This window comes from Mytilus edulis, chromosome 5 (assembly GCF_963676685.1).
Source record: "Mytilus edulis chromosome 5, xbMytEdul2.2, whole genome shotgun sequence".
Taxonomy (NCBI): Eukaryota; Metazoa; Mollusca; class Bivalvia; order Mytilida; family Mytilidae; genus Mytilus; species Mytilus edulis.
This window is the reverse complement of record NC_092348.1, coordinates 27676619-27702423: the sequence shown is the minus strand read 5'-3', so window position 1 is coordinate 27702423 and position 25805 is coordinate 27676619. Positions and strand designations below refer to the sequence as shown.

The 25805-nt window shown below is 32.0% G+C and overlaps 1 protein-coding gene across 2 annotated transcripts in view; it reads left to right on the top strand.

Annotated features, from left to right (window-relative positions):
• The window catches only part of LOC139523335 (hemicentin-1-like), a 70540-nt gene that overhangs the window by 4995 nt on the left and 39740 nt on the right, over positions 1–25805 (top strand). For both annotated transcript variants that reach the window (XM_071317215.1, XM_071317214.1), the window contains exons 4-27: positions 26–337; positions 725–1015; positions 1194–1514; positions 1932–2234; positions 2714–3022; positions 3681–4010; positions 4469–4777; positions 6699–7004; positions 7770–8075; positions 8543–8851; positions 9106–9411; positions 9731–10039; positions 10733–11038; positions 11298–11606; positions 12086–12391; positions 12900–13208; positions 13466–13771; positions 14353–14661; positions 14996–15286; positions 20096–20413; positions 20851–21168; positions 21767–22075; positions 22989–23300; positions 25489–25797. In XM_071317215.1, the coding sequence (XP_071173316.1) occupies positions 26–337; positions 725–1015; positions 1194–1514; positions 1932–2234; positions 2714–3022; positions 3681–4010; positions 4469–4777; positions 6699–7004; positions 7770–8075; positions 8543–8851; positions 9106–9411; positions 9731–10039; positions 10733–11038; positions 11298–11606; positions 12086–12391; positions 12900–13208; positions 13466–13771; positions 14353–14661; positions 14996–15286; positions 20096–20413; positions 20851–21168; positions 21767–22075; positions 22989–23300; positions 25489–25797 (7413 nt within the window). The remainder of the gene's footprint in view (positions 1–25; positions 338–724; positions 1016–1193; positions 1515–1931; positions 2235–2713; positions 3023–3680; positions 4011–4468; positions 4778–6698; positions 7005–7769; positions 8076–8542; positions 8852–9105; positions 9412–9730; positions 10040–10732; positions 11039–11297; positions 11607–12085; positions 12392–12899; positions 13209–13465; positions 13772–14352; positions 14662–14995; positions 15287–20095; positions 20414–20850; positions 21169–21766; positions 22076–22988; positions 23301–25488; positions 25798–25805) is intronic.

The following is a 25805-nucleotide window of genomic DNA, read 5'->3' as shown; positions in this document are numbered from 1 at the left end:
TTGATTTAATAATTTTGTCTTATAGTTTCACCAGTAGCACCAGTTTTGACGGGACCAACTACTTTGACACCTGGTCAACAAGGCATATGGACATGTGTTTCGGCCAATGGTTATCCAGCTGGTGTTATGTCCATGAGAAATCAAAATAAAAATACTCAGTTTACTACTGAATTTACATCTAACAGTGTGTTGGATCAAAAATCCTATGATGTTACTGGTACCCTTACCTGGAGCCCAGTGATTGTTAACAATGGGGATAACATTTGCTGTGATGTTACACATACAACCACACTTGGTAGTACCCCACAGACAGTCTGCAGACAAATTACAGTTGCTCGTGAGTAATTTTCAATTTGAAAATTTTACAGCTTGTGTATTTGAGAACCATGAATTTAACAATTCAACCATGTACAAATTTTCCATAGGCATGATAGCCAACAGCAGGCATAGGATGTAAAACAGCAAAATAAAATATTTATGAAAATACTAATTTTCCCTAATCCATGAAAATTTCTTTCCACTAAAATAAAGGATTCTATAGAAATTGAACAAGTAACAAATTAAACAGATACAGAAACTCTGACTGGAGTCTAGGTTAAACAGTTCTTTATTATAGATTTTTATCTTCTTTAATTATTTAATTTATATTTCAATTTGAGAATAACACAGGATATAATTTGGTTTGAAAGAATAACATGGTTGAATTTAATGTTTATTATTGTAGAACCTATTGCAATTAATGCTCCTGTGACCCAGTACAATCCAATTCTACAGTCAACAGTTACTCTTGTGTGTGATGTTACTCAAGGAACTGCAAATCAAATCATATGGATTAAAGATGACGCTCAACTGAATATAAACACTAATTCTCGACTTTCTGGTGGCACTGTCGCTACAGAATCTCTTACAATTGCCAATGTACAACAGTCTGATGGTGGAAACTATGTCTGTCGGGGCATTGATGCTGTCACAGGAAACATAGTTAATACAGATACCATTAATGTTGCCCCTGTGGGTAAGTATATACATAACATATGTATCATTTCATTTGTTCAAACTTAATGGAAAAGCTTATCAGATACGGTTCAAGGATTTCAAAAAAATACTTATAAAAGTTTGCATTATTTTCAAAGCGAAAAAAAAAACAAACAAAAAAACAGAATTTTTAAAATTTTAATTTATTCTTTTTTAAGGAACTCCACCTGTTACAAGTATTCCACAGCCATCATACACTCAAATTACGGGACAACAAATTATTCTGGGGTGTACAGTCCAATCGCCAAACAGTGCTCTACAGGAAGTTCAGTGGACCTTTACCAATAATCAAGGACAAACAACAGACCCTATCTCTGTTTCAACCTCAAATGGAAAGTATTCAGGCTCATCAGTTAATAGTCCATCTTTGACCATCAACACTGTGGCATCAACTGACCAAGGAACATACAGCTGTAAGGCCCGAAATCTGGTCGGGACCAGCACAAATAATCCAACAACAACTCTAACTGTAACAGGAAGTAGGTTTATTCTATATTTTTTTAGTGTTAATTGTTAATATAAAAATAAGAAGATGTGTTATGATTACGAATGATAAAAATATTCATTAAATAGTTACGTACAAGGTGGGAAGCACTGCTGTTAAAGTTCTGACATCAAATTAAATCCATGCTGTAAAATATAATTCAGCTTAAAAACAAAATCGGGATGACTAAGGGAAAATCTTTGAAAGAGTTTAACTACTCATGTTAGTACTAAGCACAAACAAAAGACATAATGTACAGATGTAAGAGTATTCAAAGGAATTTTTCTTGATGACCAATTTAAGTAATTTAAATGGACCATATGCAATTCTGAAGTTAAAAAAGGGAAGGATTTTGTAAAATCTGTGTTTATTGGATACTGTTATTTTTTACATTTCACATTTTTTATTCAAGGTTTGCCTGTAGTCCAGATTAGTCCTTCAACCTACACAGCAACCTATGGTAGTCAAGTGGTAATTAATTGTAATATCGTATCTGCTAGTCCTGCAGCAACTCAGGTCTACTGGCAGAGAAGTTCAAATAATCAAATTCTACGAATTGACAATGGAGACCAGGGATATCAAGGCAGTACAACATCTACACCTTCATTAACCATTAATTTTGCTACAACAGCTAATGCTGGAGTATACACATGTTTTGCTACCAATGCTGTAGGCACTGGTACCAGTAATCAAGGAACAGTCACAATTACTGGAGGTAAGTACTTATATCTTAACACTACATGGAGATAACTGTGTAAAAATCAGCTTAATGTTTTAATCAGGTTGCTTTGTTAAGGAAATATTAAGCTTCTCGATGATCAGATAAGTGTTTGCCAAACTGCTGTTTATCCATTGAAAATTTTCTGTTTCAAGTTCTTTGAAATTTTTATATTTTTGTCAAAGGTTGAAAGTAAATATTTAGTCAAAGTTTTATGAAATTTAAATGAGCAAAATTAATTTAAGTTGAAGTGTTTGGTGCCACCTTAAGAAGAATTTTCAGTTCCGATACAAAGTAAAATAAATTCTTATCTAAGTTGAATGAGACAGTTGTAAAACTCTTTGTTTCCAAATTACAGTATGTGTGTGCAAAAAAAAAGATAGGAGAGTCTGATAATGTGCACTAATAAAAACATTACATGACTCATAGTTTGTTCATTGTAGTATACTAACCAATATTATCATTATTTTTTTTAGGACTTCTGTCTGTTTTTGTCACTCCACAAAATCAAAATGTTGTCCAAGGTGCTCAGCAGAGAATTACATGCACTGTGAGTGGAACTCCTTCTGCTCAAAACATTGCCTGGCTGTTTACAGCAGCTGGTAGCAATCAGCAAACTCAACTCAATACAGGAAACAGTCAGAAATATTCACTTGGTACAACCCAGGACCCATTTTTGACTGTCCTTAACTTCCAACCAAGTGATGCTGGTACTTACGTATGTAGAGCAACAAACGCTGCTGGATCAACATCTAGCAACCCTGGGGCAACTTTAACCTATATCAGTAAGTACATTAATAACATTTATTTGGCACACCATACTTTTGTTTGTCAATAATGCTTTTCTGTTTATGTTAATCCTATGTTTATACATTGAATCTGAATAGCTGGTGTAGATTTAAAACCCCTACTTCAAGGGAGGGGCTTACAAAGGAATACTTTGCCTCTCCCTTCGTATGCGTCCATTAATCTGTCCTATAAACTTTGTCACTTTTTTACAAGATTTAAAAGTCAGATCTTCCTGAAATTTGGTAGCAAGCTTTATGTAAGCATATATTACTGTGTAATATGTTTTCAGATTCATTGATCACCAACTGCCAGTTAACCTAATACTTGTATATATCCTTGTACATATAATGCCCAAATAAATTAATAATTACTATTTATGAAATTTTTGTCAGGTTTTTCTTGGGAAACTGCACTCAGAGCTTCCTGAAATTTATAATCAAGCTTCATCATGTTTTCTTGTGAGAAAATGTATCCATGTAGGACGAAATGTCCTTTTGAACACATTAAAAACCTGGCTCAGTGTGTAAATCTAGTACAAAGCAGAGATTTTTTTCATATCATTTTATCATGATCTCGTCCTCAATATGCATTTATGATTTGATTTGCCACAGGACATTAAACAGCAATTTATCTATTATCTTTATCATATTTCAGCTGTACCTACTACAAATGTTGAACCAAGACAATATACAGCAACAGTAGGTGATGCTAGTTTCCAGATTCAGTGTCTGGTCACTGCAACACCAGGAGCAACATCTTGGTACTGGACATTCCAACCTGTAGGTGGCAGTCAACAGACCATAGCCCAAGGAACAAATAACAATCAGTATACTGTTGATAATTCTGGCACAAACCCTCACTTGACCATAAAAAGTATTGCTTTGGATGAGGCTGGAATCTACACTTGCTATGCCACTAATGCTGCTGGTACCAGTGACAGTTCCAATAATCCTAGTTCTAGACACACTTTGACAGTCACAGGAGGTTTGTTCTTAAATACTGCTCATTAAGTTTTATATAAACAAGGAAATTCTACCGAAGGAGAATAAAGCTTTTATAAATTTCTTGTTAGGAGTTCATGTTTAAAAGTGGTTTCGTTTAGACATTTGAAAATGTTGCAATATTCCTAAAGAATAGCAGTGTCCCATAGTAAAACTGCTTATTTCATGTCATCTTGGAGTAGATTAAACATATCAATCCTTCAAGATCTTTTTGATTGCTTCATCAAAATCATTGTTTATTTGAATGACAAAAAGTGAAAACATGTAGTCAAAAAAGTGTTGAAACAATTTGCATGTCTATCATATTTTTGATATGAATGGTTATTACTTTATATTTCTTTGTATTTATAGATTGAATAACAAGTACAAGTACCACACAACCAATATACTCTCTTTCTTTTTTCAATCAGAGGTTATAAAATATATGATTATATTTTACAGCAATTTTGACTGTGACTATTTCTCCTGCAACTGCTAATGTTATCAGAGGAAACACCCAAACAATAGATTGTAATCCCCAGGGAAACCCAGCCGCTACACAAATCACCTGGTATTTTACACCATCGGGTAGTAATGCTCAGCAGTTGCTAAATATAGTCAATAGTGGTGGGAAATACAATGGTGGAACCCCAGGAAACCCTGATCTAACCATTACAGACTTCCAGACAAATAATGCTGGTTCTTATCGCTGTGCAGCAACCAATGCTGCTGGTACTGGAACTAGTAGTAATTCAGTATTGACATATGTTGGTATGTATTTACATATGTTACATGCGGTCCCAAAAATGAATGGTCATGTTACATGTACATATTTTAATAATGCATATTTTCAGGCATGAAGGTATGTACCGGTAATTAAAACTTAAATTTTTACGATTTTTTCTGTCTTCCACGATCAGGTTGATTATTATGTCTACCTAATTCGTTCAGGATGTTGATGAAATCGCCATTGTTTTTTCATCGATTGGGGTCTTCAGATGTTCATCCGAATGAGATTCATCTTGCAGGATATGATTTGAAGACATATTGAATTCATGTGTTTTGATTCAATATAAACTGAAGTAAAGGTTCATTGTAGTTGTTATAAATGTGCAGAATATGAAATAGTGTGTTTGTGCATTTTCCACCTTGTTTCCAACGGAACAAATTTTTTTTACGATTCCAATGGAAATTTTGTTAATTTCAATGAACGACATTGTTCATTATTTTAAATCAATATTTTTAACAATTTTGATATATCATTATCATATCAAAGATCTTTATTATAACTAAGCTTAAAACTTTTTATTGAGCTTATAGTTTTATAAGCATCATTTGCACTAAACTTTCAGATATATGCGTTAACATTTTGAATTTTCTCTGCTTTTCGTCAATTTGTCGTTGTTCACTAATGCATACGTTTCTTGTTTTGAACTGTTATGTATGATAAGTAATGAGGTATTGTAGGCCAGGCGTAAGTAAAAACTCTGTAAATGTTACTAATTGCATGTAATATCGTAGGTATATCCAATGTGGTACATGTATTAATTCTGTAAACAGAGAGAGAAAAACGCATGTGAACTAGATTAGCAGTATTTTGTAGCTTTCTCAAAGTATATCATCTGATTTAAAGATGAGGACTTTTTCATAGAATAAATGTTTTAGAAATAGAGGGATTAGGAAAGGTTTTAAACATAGCATAAAAATTTATACATTGCATAAAAGTAATACAGATAAGTACTCAAAACCATGAGACACAGATACAAATTTCTAAATTAAAAAACAATTATTTAAAAATTCTTTTGAGTAATTTCATATTTGTTAAAAAGGATACAAAGTCAAGCATTCCAGCAGGAATTAAATCAATGTGAATTGCTAGAAACAGAAAGGGAGTTACTTACCAATAAAAAAAACTTGTTTAGATGATTAGTTGTAGTAGGAGCCTGCTGCTAATTCACAATTGTTGCACTTAATTGTTTTCTCCACAAAATTGTTTCAGTGTTCACATTGTGAAGTTTAAATAGACAAAATATTGTAATTTTAGTTAAAGATTTTCCAATTAAAGAGTCTTGAATAAAATTTTATATCTTATCAGATATATAAAGTATACAGTAAAATAAATTAAGTAAAAAAAAAGAGAAAATTGCCATCAGTATCTTATCTGTTTGTTTGTTAAACAACTGTAACATGAAAAAGGTTTGAAATAAAAGATTTTAAGTTTAGTGTGAGACTGGCATAAATGGATCGTGTTCATAATAATGGAAGAAATTTGAACGTCATGTAAGGTAAGTATAGTTAATATTTGTATATATATATAATGATGTTTCTAGTGTTTTGTGTAAAATCCCTGGATTTCATTTTTGGAAGGAAATAAATGGCTAATTCAAAAAGCTTTATAGATAATTGTGCTGGCTTTCCATGAATGTCATAGACCAACCCTTTAATGATAAAAAAAGATCAATTACTAGTTTAAGTTTACTGTTAAGCAGGCATCTAGATATTTTTCTGAAGTTTTTAAATGGATAATTTTCTGCGCATTAAAGTACAAATGTATCTTATCATCCCGTTATTATATTGTTTTAATTCCGAGACCATGAATGGTTATTCTGTATATATCGTAGGAATTAAAGACATCATAAATGAATCTTACATCACAAACTTGAACGAGATTAAATGTAAACTTGGTTTTCAGATCCACTATCAATTTCTGTGACTCCTGCTGACGGCACTGCTATATATGGAGATGCCTCATACACCATTCAGTGTACCATAACTGGAACTACACCAACCTCATCCTCTTGGTCAAAAAGACCAGTATCTGGTGGTGTAGTATCGCCAATATCTGCTGGCGGCAAATATCTCATTGCTAACTCTGCAAATGCTCCACATTTAACTATTAACAATGTCGTGGAGGATGATGAGCAAGATTATTTCTGTCAAGCAACAAACGCAGCTGGAACAGTAACCAGTTCACGTGCAAGGCTGATCGTCAATGGAGGTTAGTTCACTTGTCAATACATTCTGATTCATTTCATGAAAATTTTTCTAGTTTTAAACCACAGGTTAACATCTTCTATATAAACAAATTATGTTGAATCGATTAGCTTTTGCTGAGGATTATTACATTGTTATAGTTTGTTTTGTAAAGCTGTATTCAAACATACTTATAAAATGTTAATTAAACATGAAAAGTAAACATTTTAAAAGGGGCATGCGAGTATACAGTCTCTAGTGTGTAATCAAAACAATAAAATTTCTCCATTTTAAGTTTTGTTTGAAAAATGAAGCAAATTTGTCTCAACAAACCTGGAATTCACTCAAACTTCACCAAGTTACCGATGTTGAACAGTGAATTTTACACCTGAAAATGTATAACATCCAATAAAAAAATCACTGTGACCAACATTTTGCCTTAACATTTTCTTGATGGTGTGTTGAAAGTCGTATTTTTTATGTGTGTGCAACATTCAAATTATTGAATTGCAAAAACTTGTCATAAAACTTCCAAATTATTTACCTCAAACCAAATAAGAGAGTATTAACCCTGTGAGTCCCTCAGATGGTCCCATATCATGGCTATTTAATTTCGTGATTATCTGATTTACTTGATGTAGTTTAATAAGGAAAAATCCCAGTTTTACATATTCACGTTATTTTTCTACTCGGAAAAGTTGCCAAAAATATATCTCTCTCGAAAAAAAGTTGGTTTACAGTAGTTTTACTATAGTTTCCACATAAAAAAATATGTTCAATATATTTTCAGGTCTACTAAGTGTTGCTATTTCACCATCTAATGCTGATGTCCTCCAGGGACAATCACAGTTGATCTCATGCACTGTAACAGGAACACCATCTGCAACAGCCATTTCATGGCGTTTCACACCAAGTGGATCTAGTCAACAACAAACAATAAGCTTAGGCAATACTGCCAAATATTCTGGTGGTACTACCCAGAATCCTTCATTAACAGTACTGAACTTCCAGTCATCTGATGGTGGTTCCTACGTATGTTCTGCTACAAATGCTGTTGGGACCAGTTCGAGTACAACTTCTGTACTAAGATATATCCGTAAGTTATTTAAACACAAATATTTGGTTGGATCTTGTAATGCTTCACCATAGAAATGTACCAACTTTAAGATTCTATTCATAACTAAAGAATGTATGCCTTACAAGAAGGGGCTCAAACAAAACAGCCAAAACTGAATATTACCTTCACCTTTGACAGTTGATACCAAAGATTAATCATAATACTGTAGTTTTAAGAAGACATAATTTATCTCTTGAATCTTCAAATCATTATTTTCCAATACGAAGATTTGCATTTAATAAAGTGCCATAGCAGAACTTTGTTAGGAAGTTGACATTGTTTTTTTATGAATTAAATGAAAAATTAAGATTTCAATCCTCTGTTTTATGGTGAACTGCTCATACAATTATGATTATGCAAACAAATTATCAGAAAACCTTATTTAATTGAAGCTGGAGTAATTTTTGATTTTATGATATATTTCAAGAAAATGTTTTATCTTTCAGAACAACTTACAATATCTGTGAGTCCCTCAGATGGAACTGCTATTTATGGAGATTCCTCTTACACCATACAGTGTTCTATAACAGGAACACCCCAGGCTACATCATGGTCTTGGGTAAGGATGCCCATCTCTGGAGGTGGAGAAACACCAATATCTGCTGGAACCAAATACTCCATTGTTAATTCAGCCACTGCTCCACATTTAACTATTAACAATGTTGTTGAGGACGATGAACAAGATTATTACTGTCGAGCCACAAATGTAGCAGGAACACAAACCAGTACACGTGCAAGGCTTATTGTCAATGGAGGTGAGCTCTTTGTTATTTAGTTACTGTATTCAGCCATGTATAGTATGCATTTATGTCATTTATGTAAAGTACATATTTTGGGTTAAAAAGTGCAGACTATACGCAACCAGATACAGTAATAAAAAAAAAACTATGTAGTAAATTATAAGAACTGTTTTGTGGTGACATTTAATATAATTTAACTGATATAATAAAACATTAAATATTTGCCTAATCAACTATTCACACAATGAAAAGTTTCCTTTCCTTTTCAGGGCTTTTAAGTGTAACTATTTCACCAGCTAATGCGGATGTTCTCCAAGGACAATCACAGTTGATCTCATGCACTGTAACAGGAACACCATCTGCAACAGCCATTTCATGGCGTTTCACACCAAGTGGATCTAACCAACAACAAACATTAAGCTTAGGCAATACTGCCAAATATTCTGGTGGTACTACCCAGAATCCTTCATTAACAGTACTGAACTTCCAGTCATCTGATGGTGGTTCCTATGTATGTTCTGCTACAAATGCTGTTGGGACCAGTACAAGCTCAACTTCTGTACTAAGATATATCCGTAAGTATATAAAACATATATTTTTCCTGATTTTTTTTCTAATGCTTTATCCTCAATTTATTTATAATTTTATACAATTTTTTTCATGATTATCTAGTAAAAGCAGTTACCTTGGCCTAGTGAAAAAGATTTCCATATAGTCTCTGTTCTAAACTTTTAAAGATATATTTTAAATAAATGATATGCACATTTGCTGTCACTTTGTCTATATTAAACTGATTATGAATATGGATTTTAGCAACAATTACTGCCTATTGTAAGTTTGACATTTTAATGTGACCATAGATGATGTATTTCAAGTAGATGTTTTATCTTTCAGAGCAACTAACAATATCTGTGAGCCCTTCAGATGGTACTGCTGTATATGGAACAGCATCTTACACTATACAGTGTTCCATAACAGGGACACCTCAGGCTACGTCTTGGACTTGGCAAAGGAGACCACAGGCTGGTGGATCATTGACGACAATATCTTCAGGAAACAAATACTCCATTGTTAATTCTGCCACTGCTCCACATTTAACTATCAACAATATTGTGGAAGACGATGAGCAAGATTATTTCTGTGGTGCCACAAATGTGGCAGGATCACAAACCAGTTCACGAGCTAGACTCACTGTCACAGGAGGTAAGGCATTATAGTTTTAGCAAAATAAGTGAACAAGACTAGAGTATTTACATATGATGAATAACTGATTATTCTTTGAAGTTAATTGTAAACTATATATTACAACACTTATCAATATGACACATCATTTATGATTTTGTAAGCCTTTAGTTACAAAAATTTATTTCATCCTATGTAATTTTTTATCACTGACATTTTAGCTAGACTCGAAAGAGCCTTTTGTGCCAGGCACTTTTTAATGGTCCTGCATTGACTATCTGCCAGAATTTCTGCATAGCTATGCTGTAAGCCCTGACATTACCATAAAGACACTGTTTTTATTAGGACTGTTATAAGATTTTATCATGTTTGAGGAATTGAAGGCACTAAAATTAATTATTGGTTGATAATTTTCTCTGAAAATTTTATATGATGGATGCTTGGGGTCTAAAAAAGTGCATCCACTTCCCTCATGCATGAGCCTTATTTACACTATCCCCAGGCAGGGATTGCCATAGCCGTATTTGACACAACCTTTCCAAATTTTTGGTTATAAAAGCTCTTCAACCTCATATACAAACTAATGAGTTTTATGTATAAGAAACATTGATCTGGCCTACCATATTAAAAGCCTGGGAAATGATGAGTTTTTAATCCATTTCTATTGAGTAAAATTGAAACATTGAATTATACATTGTATTTTTATTTTTTCAGATCTTCTTAGTGTATCTATTTCACCAGCCAATGCTGATGTACTCCAGGGACAATCTCAGTTAGTTACATGTATTGTTAGTGGAAATCCAGCAGCCACATCCATATCATGGCGTTTCACACCAAGTGGATCTAACCAACAACAAACATTAAGCTTAGGCAATACTGCTAAATATTCTGGTGGCAATACCCAGAATCCTTCATTAACAGTACTTAACTTCCAGTCATCTGATGGTGGTACCTATGTATGTTCTGCTACAAATGCTGTTGGAACACAATCCAGTACAACTTCTGTACTAAGATATATCCGTAAGTATATAAATATGTTTTGATTTCATGCCATGTATGAAATTCCCACTTGAAACATGAAATAGGAAATTTTTATAAAATATTACAATTAACATCCTTATAGGATATTCTGATAAAATATTACAATAAACATCCCATAGGATATTCCAATTAAATAATACAATAAAAAAATCTTCTTTACTTGATATGAGAATTCAAAGATTCAAAGATTATTTTAACTTTGATATCAGAAATACATTATAATCATTTTATCTTGCAGAGCAACTAACAATATCCGTGAGTCCCTCAGATGGTACTGCTATTTATGGAGATTCGTCTTACACCATACAGTGTTCTATAACAGGAACACCCCAGGCTACATCATGGTCTTGGGTAAGGATGCCCATCTCTGGAGGTGGAGAAACACCAATATCTGCTGGAACCAAATACTCCATTGTTAATTCAGCCACTGCTCCACATTTAACTATTAACAATGTTGTGGAGGCCGATGAACAAGATTATTACTGTCGAGCCACAAACGTAGCAGGAACACAAACCAGTACCCGTGCAAGACTTATCGTCAACGGAGGTAAGTTTTTCATGTTTTAGCTGATTCTATTTTGTAGTGACATCTAATGTTAAAACCTCAGCACTTGTTCATCAAACTTTAATTGGTACTTACAGTACAAATATATGCTCAAAACATCAAATCTCCTTTGGATTAGCTGATTTCTGAGTCTTGAGTATGCTAATCATGCTCCTAATTTGTATGACCACAATGGCCGATCTCATTATTCTCACTATTTAACTTTTGGTTCCATTTTTATAAAAAGCTTTTGAATATTGACCAATATATATTATTGTATGTAGAGTTCTGTAATTAGTGACTCAGATCATCAATTGTGAAATTAACTGCAAATAGCATCCAATCAAAAGTATTGTGTTATTTCATTGCTTCAAAAATTTAATTGATTTCAGATGATAATTACAATTGCTGGAGCCTAATTAAAGTAAAAAATCTGAAGAAAAAGCTGTTAAAAATAATTTGTATTTTTGTTATCTTTCCAGACCTTCTTAGTGTATCTATTTCACCAGCTAATGCTGATGTTCTCCAGGGACAATCTCAATTAATTACATGCACTGTGAGTGGAAATCCAGCAGCCACAGTCATTACATGGTTTTTCACACCAAGTTCATCTAATCAACAACAAACATTAAGCTTAGGCAATACTGCCAAATATTCTGGAGGTACTACCCAAAATCCTTCATTAACAGTACTGAACTTCCAGTCATCTGATGGTGGTACCTATGTATGTTCTGCTACAAATGCTGTTGGATCACAATCTAGTACAACTTCTATTCTTAGATTCATTCGTAAGTATATAAATATATTTTGTTCAAATATTATATTCATACAATTTAGATTTAGATTATATAGGGAAAGTGGGATCTTTGAGAAATTCTGGGAAGATTAGTTTAAGCAAAATTACACACTATTAAAAATATTTGATTTGATTGATTATATTGAGGAAATCATGTGCACCATAATTAGGGCTATTCCATTAAAATGTATGTGGCAGGGTAGGAAAGGACTTTCAAAATATCCATGTTTTAGATAATTTTGCATAATGATAATAGAAACATACTGTAAAAAGACCAATAACCCACCTTCAATAATTTACTTCCCTTGCTACTCTCCCACATTCATTTTAATTTTTTATAAAGGGCACCAAAAATGACTAGTGTAAAACTATTCAGACGGGATTCCAACTGTCTATTCTATATAAAAAATAAGAAACAAGAACCACTTATGAACCACATTGACAAACAACAACTTCTGAACAACAGATTCCTTATGTCTTTATTTTTTTCTCTCTTACAGAGCAACTGACTATAGCAGTGAGTCCTTCAGATGGTACAGCAGTATATGGAACAGCATCATACACCATACAGTGTTCCATAACAGGGACACCTCAGGCTACGTCTTGGACTTGGCAAATGAGACCACAGGCTGGAGGATCATTGACAACTATATCTTCAGGAAACAAATACTCCATTGTTAATTCTGCCACTGCTCCACATTTAACTATTAATAACATCGTGGAGGACGATGAACAGGATTATTTCTGCGGTGCTACAAATGTGGCAGGATCACAAACGAGTTCACGTGCTAGACTGACTGTCACTGGTGGTAAGGCTTATTGTAGTATTAAAAACAGTAAATAAGAACTGTTGTATTTACAAATAATGAATAACTTATGGTATGTTACCATTATTATACTATACTTATGAATGTGACATGTCATCTAAAATTTTGTAACTCTTTAGTTACAAATATATATATTAATTAACCAATCTCATTTTAATCATTGCCATATATATATTAACTCTCCTGACTCAAAGAGGGCACTTTTTAATGGTTGAGTATTTTTTTTTTTATCTTTTCAGATCTTCTTAGTGTATCTATTTCACCAGCCAATGCTGATGTACTCCAGGGACAATCTCAGTTAATTACATGTATTGTTAGTGGAAATCCAGCAGCCACATCCATATCATGGCGCTTCACACCAAGTGGATCTAACCAACAACAAACATTAAGCTTAGGCAATACTGCTAAATATTCTGGTGGTAATACCCAGAATCCTTCATTAACAGTACTAAACTTCCAGTCATCTGATGGTGGTTCTTATGTATGTTCTGCTACAAATGCTGTTGGAACACGTTCTAGCACAACTAGTGTTCTTAGATATATTCGTAAGTATATTGAACAATCGGGTTTTTTTTTGCATTCAAAAGAAACATATATCGGGACCTTTAAAGCTCATTTTATGTTTGGGTTTTTTCTCATTGTTGATGACCTCACTGTGCCCTATAGATCCTTACAGCTAGGTCATTTAGTCTCTGGTTGGTTGCTGTCTTATTGGCAATCATACCACGTCTTCTTATTTTTATAGATATATAATGATTATATGATTTTAAAAAATTAGATTAAGTTAGCTAGGGTGTCTACCTACGTCTTGGATTTTGAAAAAGCAGGTAACAATCTGTCTATATCTTTAATGAAATGTTCAAATTTCTAGAGTAGTATGTAATTCATGTGAAAGACTTCTCATATTGATATAGAAAATAATGTGTTTTATCATATTTACCTATGTATTTTTTGTTTGATTCACTGTTTGTAAATTTTGCTACATAAGGGTAGGTAACTCAAATAAAAGGGGAGATTAATCAGAGATCACAAATCGCTTTTGAATTCTTTTTTACACTATATTTTAAAGTTTGAGATAATTTGATCAATTGCAGTTAGTAAGATAATTTTCTTTTTCTTTTTGCAGAGCAATTATCAGTAACTGTGAGTCCCTCGGATGGAACTGCTGTTTACGGAGATTCGTCTTACACAATACAGTGTTCCATAACTGGCACTCCTCAGGCCACATCATGGACTTGGACAAGGAGACCAACTGCTGGTGGTTCAGAAACAACAATATCTTCTGGAACCAAATACACCATTGTTAATTCTGCCACTGCTCCACATTTAACTATTAACAGTATTGTGGAGGCTGACGAACAAGACTATTTCTGTGCAGCCACAAATGTGGCAGGAACACAAACCAGTACACGTGCAAGGCTAACTGTCACTGGTGGTGAGTTCTCTACACTTTTATCTTCTACTTCAATAGACTTAAGATTAGCAAATACTGTATTATAGTGTGCTGATAGGGGTGGGGAAAGATGGTACATTATTTGTTTTCAACTTCTATAGCTTTCAAGCTAGACCCCTTTAACCTTACCAGAAGATTAATGCACATATAATGAAGTTTTGAATCTGCTATTACGGAATTGTGTGAAGAATCTTTTTCACATTTTCCAGAGTTGGGACTTTATTTAATTTCCAGCAAATGTAACTGAAACTACATTGTAAACAATTTACATTGATTAGTCACAAATATTTAAAACTTTGACCCATTTTCTTTTTAGAATTGTTGACTGTTTCCATTTCTCCAGCCAATGCTGAGGTCATCAGAGGAAACAGCCAAATAATTACATGTACTGTAAGTGGAAATCCATCGGTCACCAACGTAGCATGGACAAAAGATGGTCAATCTGTTAACGTGGCCGGAAACCCAACAAAATATTCTGGCGGTACTCCAGGGAACCCATCACTGACTGTTACCAATTTCGAGACAACTGATGCTGGTTCCTATATCTGTATTGCTACTAATGCTGTGGGAAGCCAGTCTAGCTCGACGTCTGTGTTGACCTATATCGGTAGGTACTACCTATCTACCATGCCTGCAGTAGTGTCCATCCGGCCGATAGAAATATCTGACTTTAGTAACCTACCATTATGGTCAATGATTATTTATTGTTATACCTTTATATATACCACCTTATTCCCTACCAAAGCTAAACATTTAAAATGAGGATTATTTGGAATATTTTCTTTATATTTTTGTGAAGAAATGAAAATTGCACATAAAAACAAATTTTGTTTGTTTATTTTGCATTCCTCCTTTATGTTTGGTTGGAAAATATGCTCACATGCACAAATGCTGTTTTTCTTTAGTTAAAAGGTATAACAAAACAGTTATAGAATGTGTTTTTGACAACACTTTTTTTTGGGTTAAAACCATTAACTTTTACTTACAGTCTTTAGGCTTTAGACAAGAGCATGGTCTTAAGGTTCAAATAAAACAGCTGTTGGCTTTTAACACATTCAATAACTGGTTATTGGTGTCACCAAATACGTTACTGACCTGATTAAATTTGATAGAAGTAGGTTGTATGTGTTATGTTCTTTTGGCGGGGAAGTTAACATAAGATATAAAAAACATTGTTATGACAAGAATAAGTTATGATTTAATACATTATACAGTCAGATTTGGATCAAAAAGTTTCCTAATTATCCAAATGATGATTCCGTCAATGATTCTGAAGAAACAATTTTGACTGTATTTTTTTTTAATCAAAATTCCTTTTAGTAATTATATATAATTAGTAACTGCTGAAACGAGCTTAGATACATTGTTTTATATTTAAGAACAAGCTTTCATGATAGCTGAACAATTCAGCTTACTGCAGCTTGCACAGAACAATGTATTGAACTTTTTACATTAAAAAAATATTATTTTTCTCTCTTCCAGTTGAATCAAAACACATGTGACTTACTACAACAAAATTTCTATATTTGTTTTAAACCAATAATATTTTGATTTTACTAATTTTATGATATATTGTCGTACTTTCTTCCATATTATCTCCATGTCCAAAGTGGACATTATATATATAATTACGGGTTATATTAACTGAATTTGTGACACTAATACACATGTGTTTGTACTGATACTGTTATATACATTACCACTGTAGAAGGTAGTTGCACATATGTATGCAAACATCAAATGTAGTGAAAATTGTAAAAACAGCTTATATCTGACATTCTGCACTTTCAAACATGTATTTCACATTACAGGACATTCCTTTAAAACGCATGATTATTTTGTCTCTTTCAATTAGATAATTCTCCCTAAAAATTAGTATTTTGGGAGGAATTTCTTTTCATACAGTTATTTAGAAACAACAATGTCACATATTCTGTAAAAAACAGTACCTGCATGACAAGTTTGAGGACTCAGTACCGTAGTTTAATATCAGCAAGATGTACCAAAAACACACTTACGGTCATAAAGGGAAAATGGAGGTATCGCCTCACTGGGTCCACCCTTGAATGTGTTATGTATTAATTCACTATCAGTTCATTTGTGAATATCATAAGATACAGTATTTTACAAAGACTGAAGTTGATTTAGAAAATGTCCTTGTGTTATGTCAAGGGGAGATAATTTCCTTTCAGAGTATATTGAGTTGGACATGTTTGTCATGAGAAAAAGCACAGTGTGTCAGATATACTGTTTAATGTAGAAGGTATCTTTTTAAACAAAATAACTTCTCAAAGGGGAAAAGTTTCAATTATTTTATGTAGATGGTTTTCAGTGTTGTAAATGCTTTATATTGCTGTATTAAAGCATACATTTGTGTACAAGAAATAAAACTCCTGGTAAACAAAGACATAAAATAAAATAAAAATTACATTAATACTCTACTAGTGACAGAACTTCACATTAATTGGAGAATGAGTGTAGGGCATAATAATAATAATAATAATAAATTCTTTATTTAAAGAGGGTAAACTCAGTTAGTTACAATAAACTAATCTTCCCTGAGGCCATGATTTAATTATCACTGTTGTTACGTCAACAGTTGAATAACTTTTAAATTCTTGGATTTGCTAGGCTTATTCCTATATGTAACATTTAATAACAATTTAATTTTATCAAATAACTGGACTGGACGGAATATCTCCTAGGATAAATAATATGTGAAAATTTGTAATTAGTGCCTTGTTAAATAGTTGTTGCTAAAATTGAAAAAGAAAAATTTGTTTTTGATCCAAAGTAACAACAAATAGAAAACAATATTTTAGAAAAATTTAACTAAAAACTGGTGAAACTTTTACAATTTTACAATTTTGTTTTGGTCAATTATAAAAGTGATTAATAAAAGCTTTGCTGATGATGCACACCCTGCTACACACTTTATTATATCAGCCTGTCACCGTAATAAAATAGGGAATCACTGCTTTGCTAATAATTGTCTAATTTTAAAATAAATAGTTTCAGCATAATACATTAGAAACTCAATGACTCTTAATGCCACTAAGCTAAATTATATTGACTGTTATTTGAAAATTCTAGAAAAAAAAATAATGATTAGCACTGTTTCATTATAGTTGTTATTCAAATGATGGTCCAAGGAAAAAAGGCTATATAAAATTCTAATCTTTTCAAATTTCCAAATGATAAATGTAAATACAGAAATATAAAACAAAAATTGTCTTCATTAAACAAAATTTCTTTCATCAAGTCTGTCATTCACAATGTTTAATAGTTTTTAATTCGTACTGTAGTTGCAGACATATTTCGGATTACTTAATTTAAATGCAATAGCACATCTAAAAGAGTTATTTTAATTTTTTAAGATCCTTGTAGGCAAAAATTTGACGCAGCAAAACAAAATCAAAGATTTCTGCTACCACCAAAACTAAAAATGATTCTTAGTAACCTTGGTTGTATTTTCCTATAGTGTGTATTTGAAAAAGGTCAACACCTGAAATCATGGTAAAAATATATCAGCTTAAAATGCTATATTTTTTGTGTCAAATATTTTTGTTCTTTTGTAATTTATGTTTCAGGGACTCCATTTTGTCATCAGATCGTGTGTGTATATGCATGATGAAGGTTTTACATTCCTAGTGTTGTAGCAAGCATGTTTTGTAAAGGTTTTTAATTATTGCTTTACTGGTATTCAATGGTTAAAGAATTTTTACAAAGAAAATTTTAGGAACAGATCAAACTAGAGGAGTTTCACACTGTGTGTTAAGTTTGAACACTTGTGTACACCTTTGTTGTAAAGCTTTTCACACCTCTGTTCCAAATCAAGAATAAGTTGCAAAATTCTTACTAGAGAGAGAAATGAATGCCAATAAGAATTTTATGTTAGGACAAGATATTTTCAATCAGCCTCCAAGCTATGTTGCTTACTTGTTTTTTTTTAATTAAAGTAATGACATTTAGCCTTTGGGCCCCTTATGATAAAATCAGTAGAAATTTTTTACATTGCCAAAAGCTTTCTCTGCCAATGTCAATTTTTTGATAGACTTGGTATTTTTACAGTTTTGAGAAAAATCTTTGTTATTTTGAGTGAATCATTAAGGATAATAGGAGACTTGTTGGTATATATGGCAATGAAACAGCAACCCAATAAGACAAAAAAAAATTAAAAAACAACACTTTGCATGCAGCATGTTGAACATTGTATATTACGTTGAAATATAGACGGAAAATCAGGATTTTTCTTGCATTGATTATTTGTATAGATTAACATTTCTGTGTTTGTATGGTATATGTAGTAATAAAATTTCATTTGTATATAATTATATATTTTCCTGAGTATATATATGCTTTCGTGTGCCTCTGTACATATATATTTATTCCTGAACATATATGTTTATTAATTGTCAGCTGAGTTAATACTATATATATTGTAATCACTGTGAATGCTTATAAATGTCTCAGTTTTTAGAGGTTGTGTACTAGAATTGTTGAGAAATGTTGACATCGAAGAAATAAACAAACAGATAAGTTGTCCACTGTCATTCATTAGTAGAACTAGTTAGAGTAGTCACAAACAAAAGCGAATAACAATTTTTGGAAATTTTTATCTTCAAGTTAACATTTAGAAGAATAGGAGTTATTAGATTTAACATTTTTTTTTTTTCAATTTATTCTTCTTTTACAAAACCATTTATAAAAAAAAACCAAAAACATTAAATTTTTTAATTTATTATTGAAATAGGAAATCTCTTCAATTAGCCTTGAAGAACTTTTAGTGGACATACATCACTGCAATGGCCCTACTAATATCACACTACAATGATCCTATGCTTCAGTTTAAGTACTGCAGAATGAATACTTTGTGTATATCTGCAATGATATGTTGTATACTATATATATTACAACAGGATACTTATTGTTTACATGTATTTATTCGAAAAGGATAACGTCATTATTCAAATGAGTTATGCATGAAGTGATTTTAACAGTTGAATTCTTATAACTAAAGCAAAAATTATAAGGCCATATGGAATACAGATGGTTCATTACTGGCTTGAAAACTTTATTTCATCAAACTAGATTTTTTAGTGTTTAGTGATGGTATTATGATTAAAACCATGCTTATAAAAGAAATGGTCAACAAAATCTCGAGTTAACAATTTAATAATAAGGACAAGTTGGATTACCAGAACCACAATTAAAATTTTATTTGACTTGATCATTTTGAGATAATTGGTAAAATTGAGATTTTCAAATCTTGTTTTTAATCAAATAAAGCCATTAATATTTCTAACAATATTAAAAATCAAAAAATGAATTTTCTTATTAAATTGAATTTTTATTTGAGATGATTTATATGTAGTTGAAGAAATATTAAGGGGTGTGTTTGATTCTTTTTTTACAGAATTTTTGTCGCTTACTGTCAGCCCATCATCTGGCAGTGCTGTTCTCGGTGCCCAATCGTATGTGATAGCATGCCAGATTACTGGTAACCCAACAGCCACTAACTGGTATTGGACCAAGACCCCATCCAGTGGTGGACAATCGGAGAACATCAACCGTAACACCAACAATAATAAATATACAGTTCAGGAAAACGCACAGAACCCACAATTGACAATAAAGAATATTCAGCAATCTGATGATGCTAATTATGTGTGTAATGCACAAAATACTGCAGGGCTACGAACAAGTTCAGCTGCAAGACTTATTGTTACTGGACGTATGTATTATTACAATTATCTTGGTTTTTTTTATTACTCAAAAACACTTTAGAAGCTTTTCAGTCATCTTTTATTGACCTTAGATGCAACTGGTAACTGTATGTAAAGTAAATCCATGTAAGGACATCAGAATCCCCTTTGGAAGCCTCTAATTTTGCTGAAAGATGTTCAAAAAATAACTAGAGATCTTGTTCTTTGCTGCAACATTTAGACAGCCTATACCAATTACAAAAAAAATTCAGATAACTTTTTCTGTTGCGTGGATATTTTCATAAATCGTGTTTTGTTCATTTTGTGGCATTAAAATTCATATTCAAATGTATTTGAAAAAATTGTCGTTAACCTGGATTAAGAGTGCTATGAATAATTTTCTTAAACACAGATATTGTGTTACCAATGGACTCAATATATTACCCAATATTGTTTTTGTTTTCAGAATTAGCAAGTATTACAGCAAGTCCATCAACACAGTTTGCCAATTATGGTGCTAATTCAGTAACAATCCAGTGTAGTGTGTCTGCATCACCTGCAGCTACAGCTGTTGGGTGGAGAAAAGTTTCATTAAATGGTCAGACATCTACAGAAATAGATGGACAAAATAGCAATAATAAATATTCTATTGTCAATTCATTGACCGCACCACATTTGACCATCAACAATGTCGACTTCAATGACGATTCTAATTATGTATGTTTTGCTACCAATGCTGTGGGTACAGGCACCAGTAATAATGCTAGAGTTGATGTTATTGGCAGTAAGTATTATTTTCTGATATTTTTATTTTAATATTTTCCTATATTTGTTAACTTAATATTAAAATCTTATTATATTGACATTAACCCTTAGAGAAATAAAAAAAAGTTATTAGCATTTAAAAATTAGAAAAAAAGAAAAAGGGGGAGGAGAAAGATTATAAGAGAATTAGGAAAGAGAAAATAAATATTTATTTTCCTTTTGATCAGTAAAGACAAGTTGTAACATAAGACTTATTGTGGATTCATTAATTTTTCGCTGGATACCAATTTTTGTGGATTTCGGCAGGTTATGGAGAACCAATTTTAATGTTCAACAAATTACAAATTATTTTAAGGAATGTATGCAGACTTTGCCAAAACAACAAAATGAAATATCCACCAAAAAACAAAATTATTCTTACCATGAAAAAAATGAATCCACAGTATCTATTTTCTACTTTTCATCTTATGCAATTTTGTTATCACAGTTGTACAATGTATGTTTTTGATCAAAATGATTTTTTTTTGCAGCTGAATTAAATGATTAATTTATGACCTTTATTATCATGTAAAAAGATTTATTAAAAAAATTCATGAAAATATATTCCTCTGTTTTAGGTGCACCACAAGTCTCAATACCACAGAGTGCTTACAGTGTTATATATGGAAGTGATATAACAATCCCTTGTACCATTCTTAATGCTAACCCAGCTCATTTCAGAGTCACATGGTATTATACCGGCAGTAACAACCAGCAGACTACAATCAATACTGGAGATCCTTCCCAGTACAGTGGTGGTGTCTTAGGAAACCCAGGTCTCACCATTCTCAATGCTAACAACCAAGATGCTGGATTTTATAAATGTGAAGCCGAGAATCAAGTCAACAGTGGTCAGAGTAGTAATACACAGTTGAATGTCATCGGAGGTAAGTTGGTTTATACTTATTTGTCATTCCATATTTTTTTTACCTTCAAGCATACTAATTAGAAGACGTTGTATAATATACATGCAGAAAATATGTTTTATGTAACAAAGTTAAAATACTTGTATGTCAGTATTCTTTTTTCAAACGGGAAGTATGAGATGAAAAAATAGATAAAAGGTAGTCGTTTCTAAAGGTCTTAGCTGAGAAAAATTCTTTACGAAGTAACATTAGGCTTTAAAGCATTGTGTTTCAGATTTTTTAGAAAATAATTTTTCGTAAATATTTGTTTGATTTTACCATTTAATGTTGTTTTTTTTTTTTTATTTTTTTTTTTTTTATAAATAATTGCTTTGACTTCAGTTACATTTTATCCATAGATTTATTAAGAATTATCTTGTTGGGATATTTTCATCAAATTTGGTGTAATTCTTGTTGATTGAGGTATAAATAACTAGGAAAATGAGTGACATAAGAAATATCATAAATTTAAGATAAATTTAAGTTATTGAGCTTTAGGCTCCTGAAGTATCCGCTTTTTGCATTTTTCTTTGAGATTTACCAGCAAACATTGACAATTATGTAGAGTTTAAAGGGTTAACAGTTATAAAAACTGGACGCATGTTTAAAAAATAATGTTTCAGGGGAAATCTTTGCTATTTGAAACATAACAATCTCATTCCAGCTTATTGCTATGTTCATAACATGCTTATTTAAAGACCATAATAATTCATTTTTTGTGTCCAATTTTGATTTTGATTTTCATTTATAGCAATTTTTATTGAAGAGTTGCATGCAGATCTCTCTGAAGTTTTCTTCTTATTTTCCCATAATTTTAGATTAAAGTATAATTTACTGATTTTGAATACTTGTTCAAAACACATATACATGAAGAGTATATTGTTCTTAAAAATAGATATACCAGTTGTACAACTGAGCAAGACTACAGAAGTTGTTGTTTTTGATGCATCTGTTACCCTAGTCTGTTCAATCAGGTCACAAAATCCTGTTGTGACTGAAATCGTTTGGCAGTTTACAAACAGCAATCAGATTACTACACAAATAGTCATTTCCACCAGTGCCGGGAAATACAGTGGTTCCACTGTAAATAACCCATCTTTGACAATAAACAATGCCGTATTCCAAGATGCTGGAACGTATCAATGTTTTGCCCGAAACGCAGTTGGTACCGGACAAAGTTCCACCCTTGCTTTGGGTATCGCTGGCGGTAGGTGACGAGGTGAAAGTGGCGTTGCTTTGTTAACACTAACACGGTCATTTAAATCAAAAAAATATAAACATCTTTCTAAAATGATACATAAGAACTAAGTCTGGCTTTTAACAGTTTGAGGAATAACACAAATATATATATGTTAATTGCCTTTAAAAAAATAAAAAAATAATAACTTAATGTATAATATTTAACAATAAACCTTTATTTTAAGTTTCTTTTTCTCTTTTGAAAAAAAAGCTACCGTTTATAATTTGGCAAATTGAGATTAAAATAAAAAAAGACTCAAAATTTCATGTTAAGAAAATCACGAAGCAAAACAATAAATTGATGTCAAATTATTTAATAGATGTGCCAGTTGTATGGCTCAGTAGAAGTGATGACTTTGTTCTATACGGAACCAGAAATTTAAATATAGATTGCTGGATATCAACACCAGACTATCCACTTTTATCTGTTGTCTGGCAAAAAACTAGATATGGTGTCACCACACAATTAAATGTGGCCATCAGTAATGGCAAATATAGTGGCTCATCTTTAGTTCATCCTGGTCTGACAATTAACAACGCAGAATTTACAGATTCTGGCAGCTACGTATGCATCGCGACTAATCTCCTTGGTAACGGCTATAGTCCTGCCTATGACTTAAACATATATGCCAGTAAGTCATTCAGTGTGGTATGACTTGCTTACAAAGTAACCCTTGTTGCTACATGTTCAGATATAAATTTGTGAAAAACACGGATTTAAGAAACAATATAACATGTAAAGCCATCTCCATCGATATCAAATCACTTTTTAACGTGTGTTTAAAAACATCAATGCCAATGGGAATCAGTGTGTTTTGTGGAATACACATATATATATATTTATATTATACATATTGTTTGATTTGTATGATTTGTATGATGTTTTTTGGGATTGGATTTCATCATAAATTATGAGTTCAGACATTTCATTTTAACGTTTTAATAAATTGCTAAAGATATGAACAGAACCTAGCGCATTTACCAATTTGTGTATGTTTGCCTTTTTTTTCACCCATAAACTTTAAAATAAGCTATCACACAGTTAAGCATACGGTAGTTATGTGATACACACCATCGTCATGGTTTCTTGGCAACAGTTAAAGTATTTTCTTTCAGTACCTCTGGTGAATTAATTTTTTCGGCCACAGGCTGATGCCAATCAGTTAAGTCATCGACATAACCAATATGCTGCAGGACTAATATCAAGTGTGCCAAAACATTGGGAACAAAGTGAGCTCATATGGCAACGTGTGTTAGGATATTTGGAAAGTTAGTTGAAACTAAACAATAATGCCTTAACAAAGATATTCTTATGAAATTAACCAGTATGCAATATCAGCATTGTCAAGTATTGTAACATGGTCCAATTTTTTTTAATAAATTGATTTTTGTTATGCTTTTAATTAAATGTTTTCAAAATTAAAATACAGGTCTGATATCTTTTCTTGAAGAACATTTTTGTTTAGAAAATGCACTTCTGAATTAACCGCTGAGCTCACTTTGAAGGTAATGCTTAATATTGATGTATAAACTTCAATGGTTTGAAGTTTCACTGGTTTGTGGACAGTTATATCCTGTGTGACTGTTGCTGCTGATTTATAAGGCCCTAACTTGCTGATATATAAACTCCAAGAGCAATAACCCGTAATAAGTCTGAAAATACATTTATGGTGAATTTACACAGTTTAATCATTACATATATTCTTATGTAACAATCGCTAATTAATAAAAATTTACAATATTGTCAATGACATTATAACTCTTACCACTCTAAGATATTATACTATTTCATTAAACAAGTTAAAACCACTATTTTATACATGTATAACCAGAAGTTATCATAAGTAAAATATAACAAAACTATTGATAGTATTCTTAAATGTTGCAGAATTCTTCCAGTATAAATATAAATGGTTTTTTTTTAAATTTTCAGTCAGAAATCAATATATATTTTATATTGGTTTGTATTGTGATATGATACAAGATTTTTGTATCGTGCATTTATTAAATTATATTATATATATTAAGTAATATACATGATATATGTAAAATACTACCTAGAAATAAGATTTATAGATGATTAAATAAGTGTTTAATGATGCTGCGATATTCTTTAGCAATTTTCTAAAAGACGTTTCTTTTTTCTATTTAAATAGGTTTATTGACTGTTACCATCCCATCATCCACATATTCCGTTTTACTTGGGAACCAGATCAGTATCACTTGTACTGTGTCAGGGTCACCTTCAGCCACCAATGTTTACTGGATGAAACAACAAACTAATGGCGGATCATTCTCCAACGTGGACATAACCGGAAACAATAGATACAGTGGTGGTACCTTAAGCAGTCCAACATTGGTAATCAACTCTGCTCAATTTAGTGACGAAGGAAACTATAGGTGTCATGGCGTCAATGCTGCAGGAGATGCTAACAGCATCGTGACAAATCTTGATGTCACTGGCAGTGAGTAT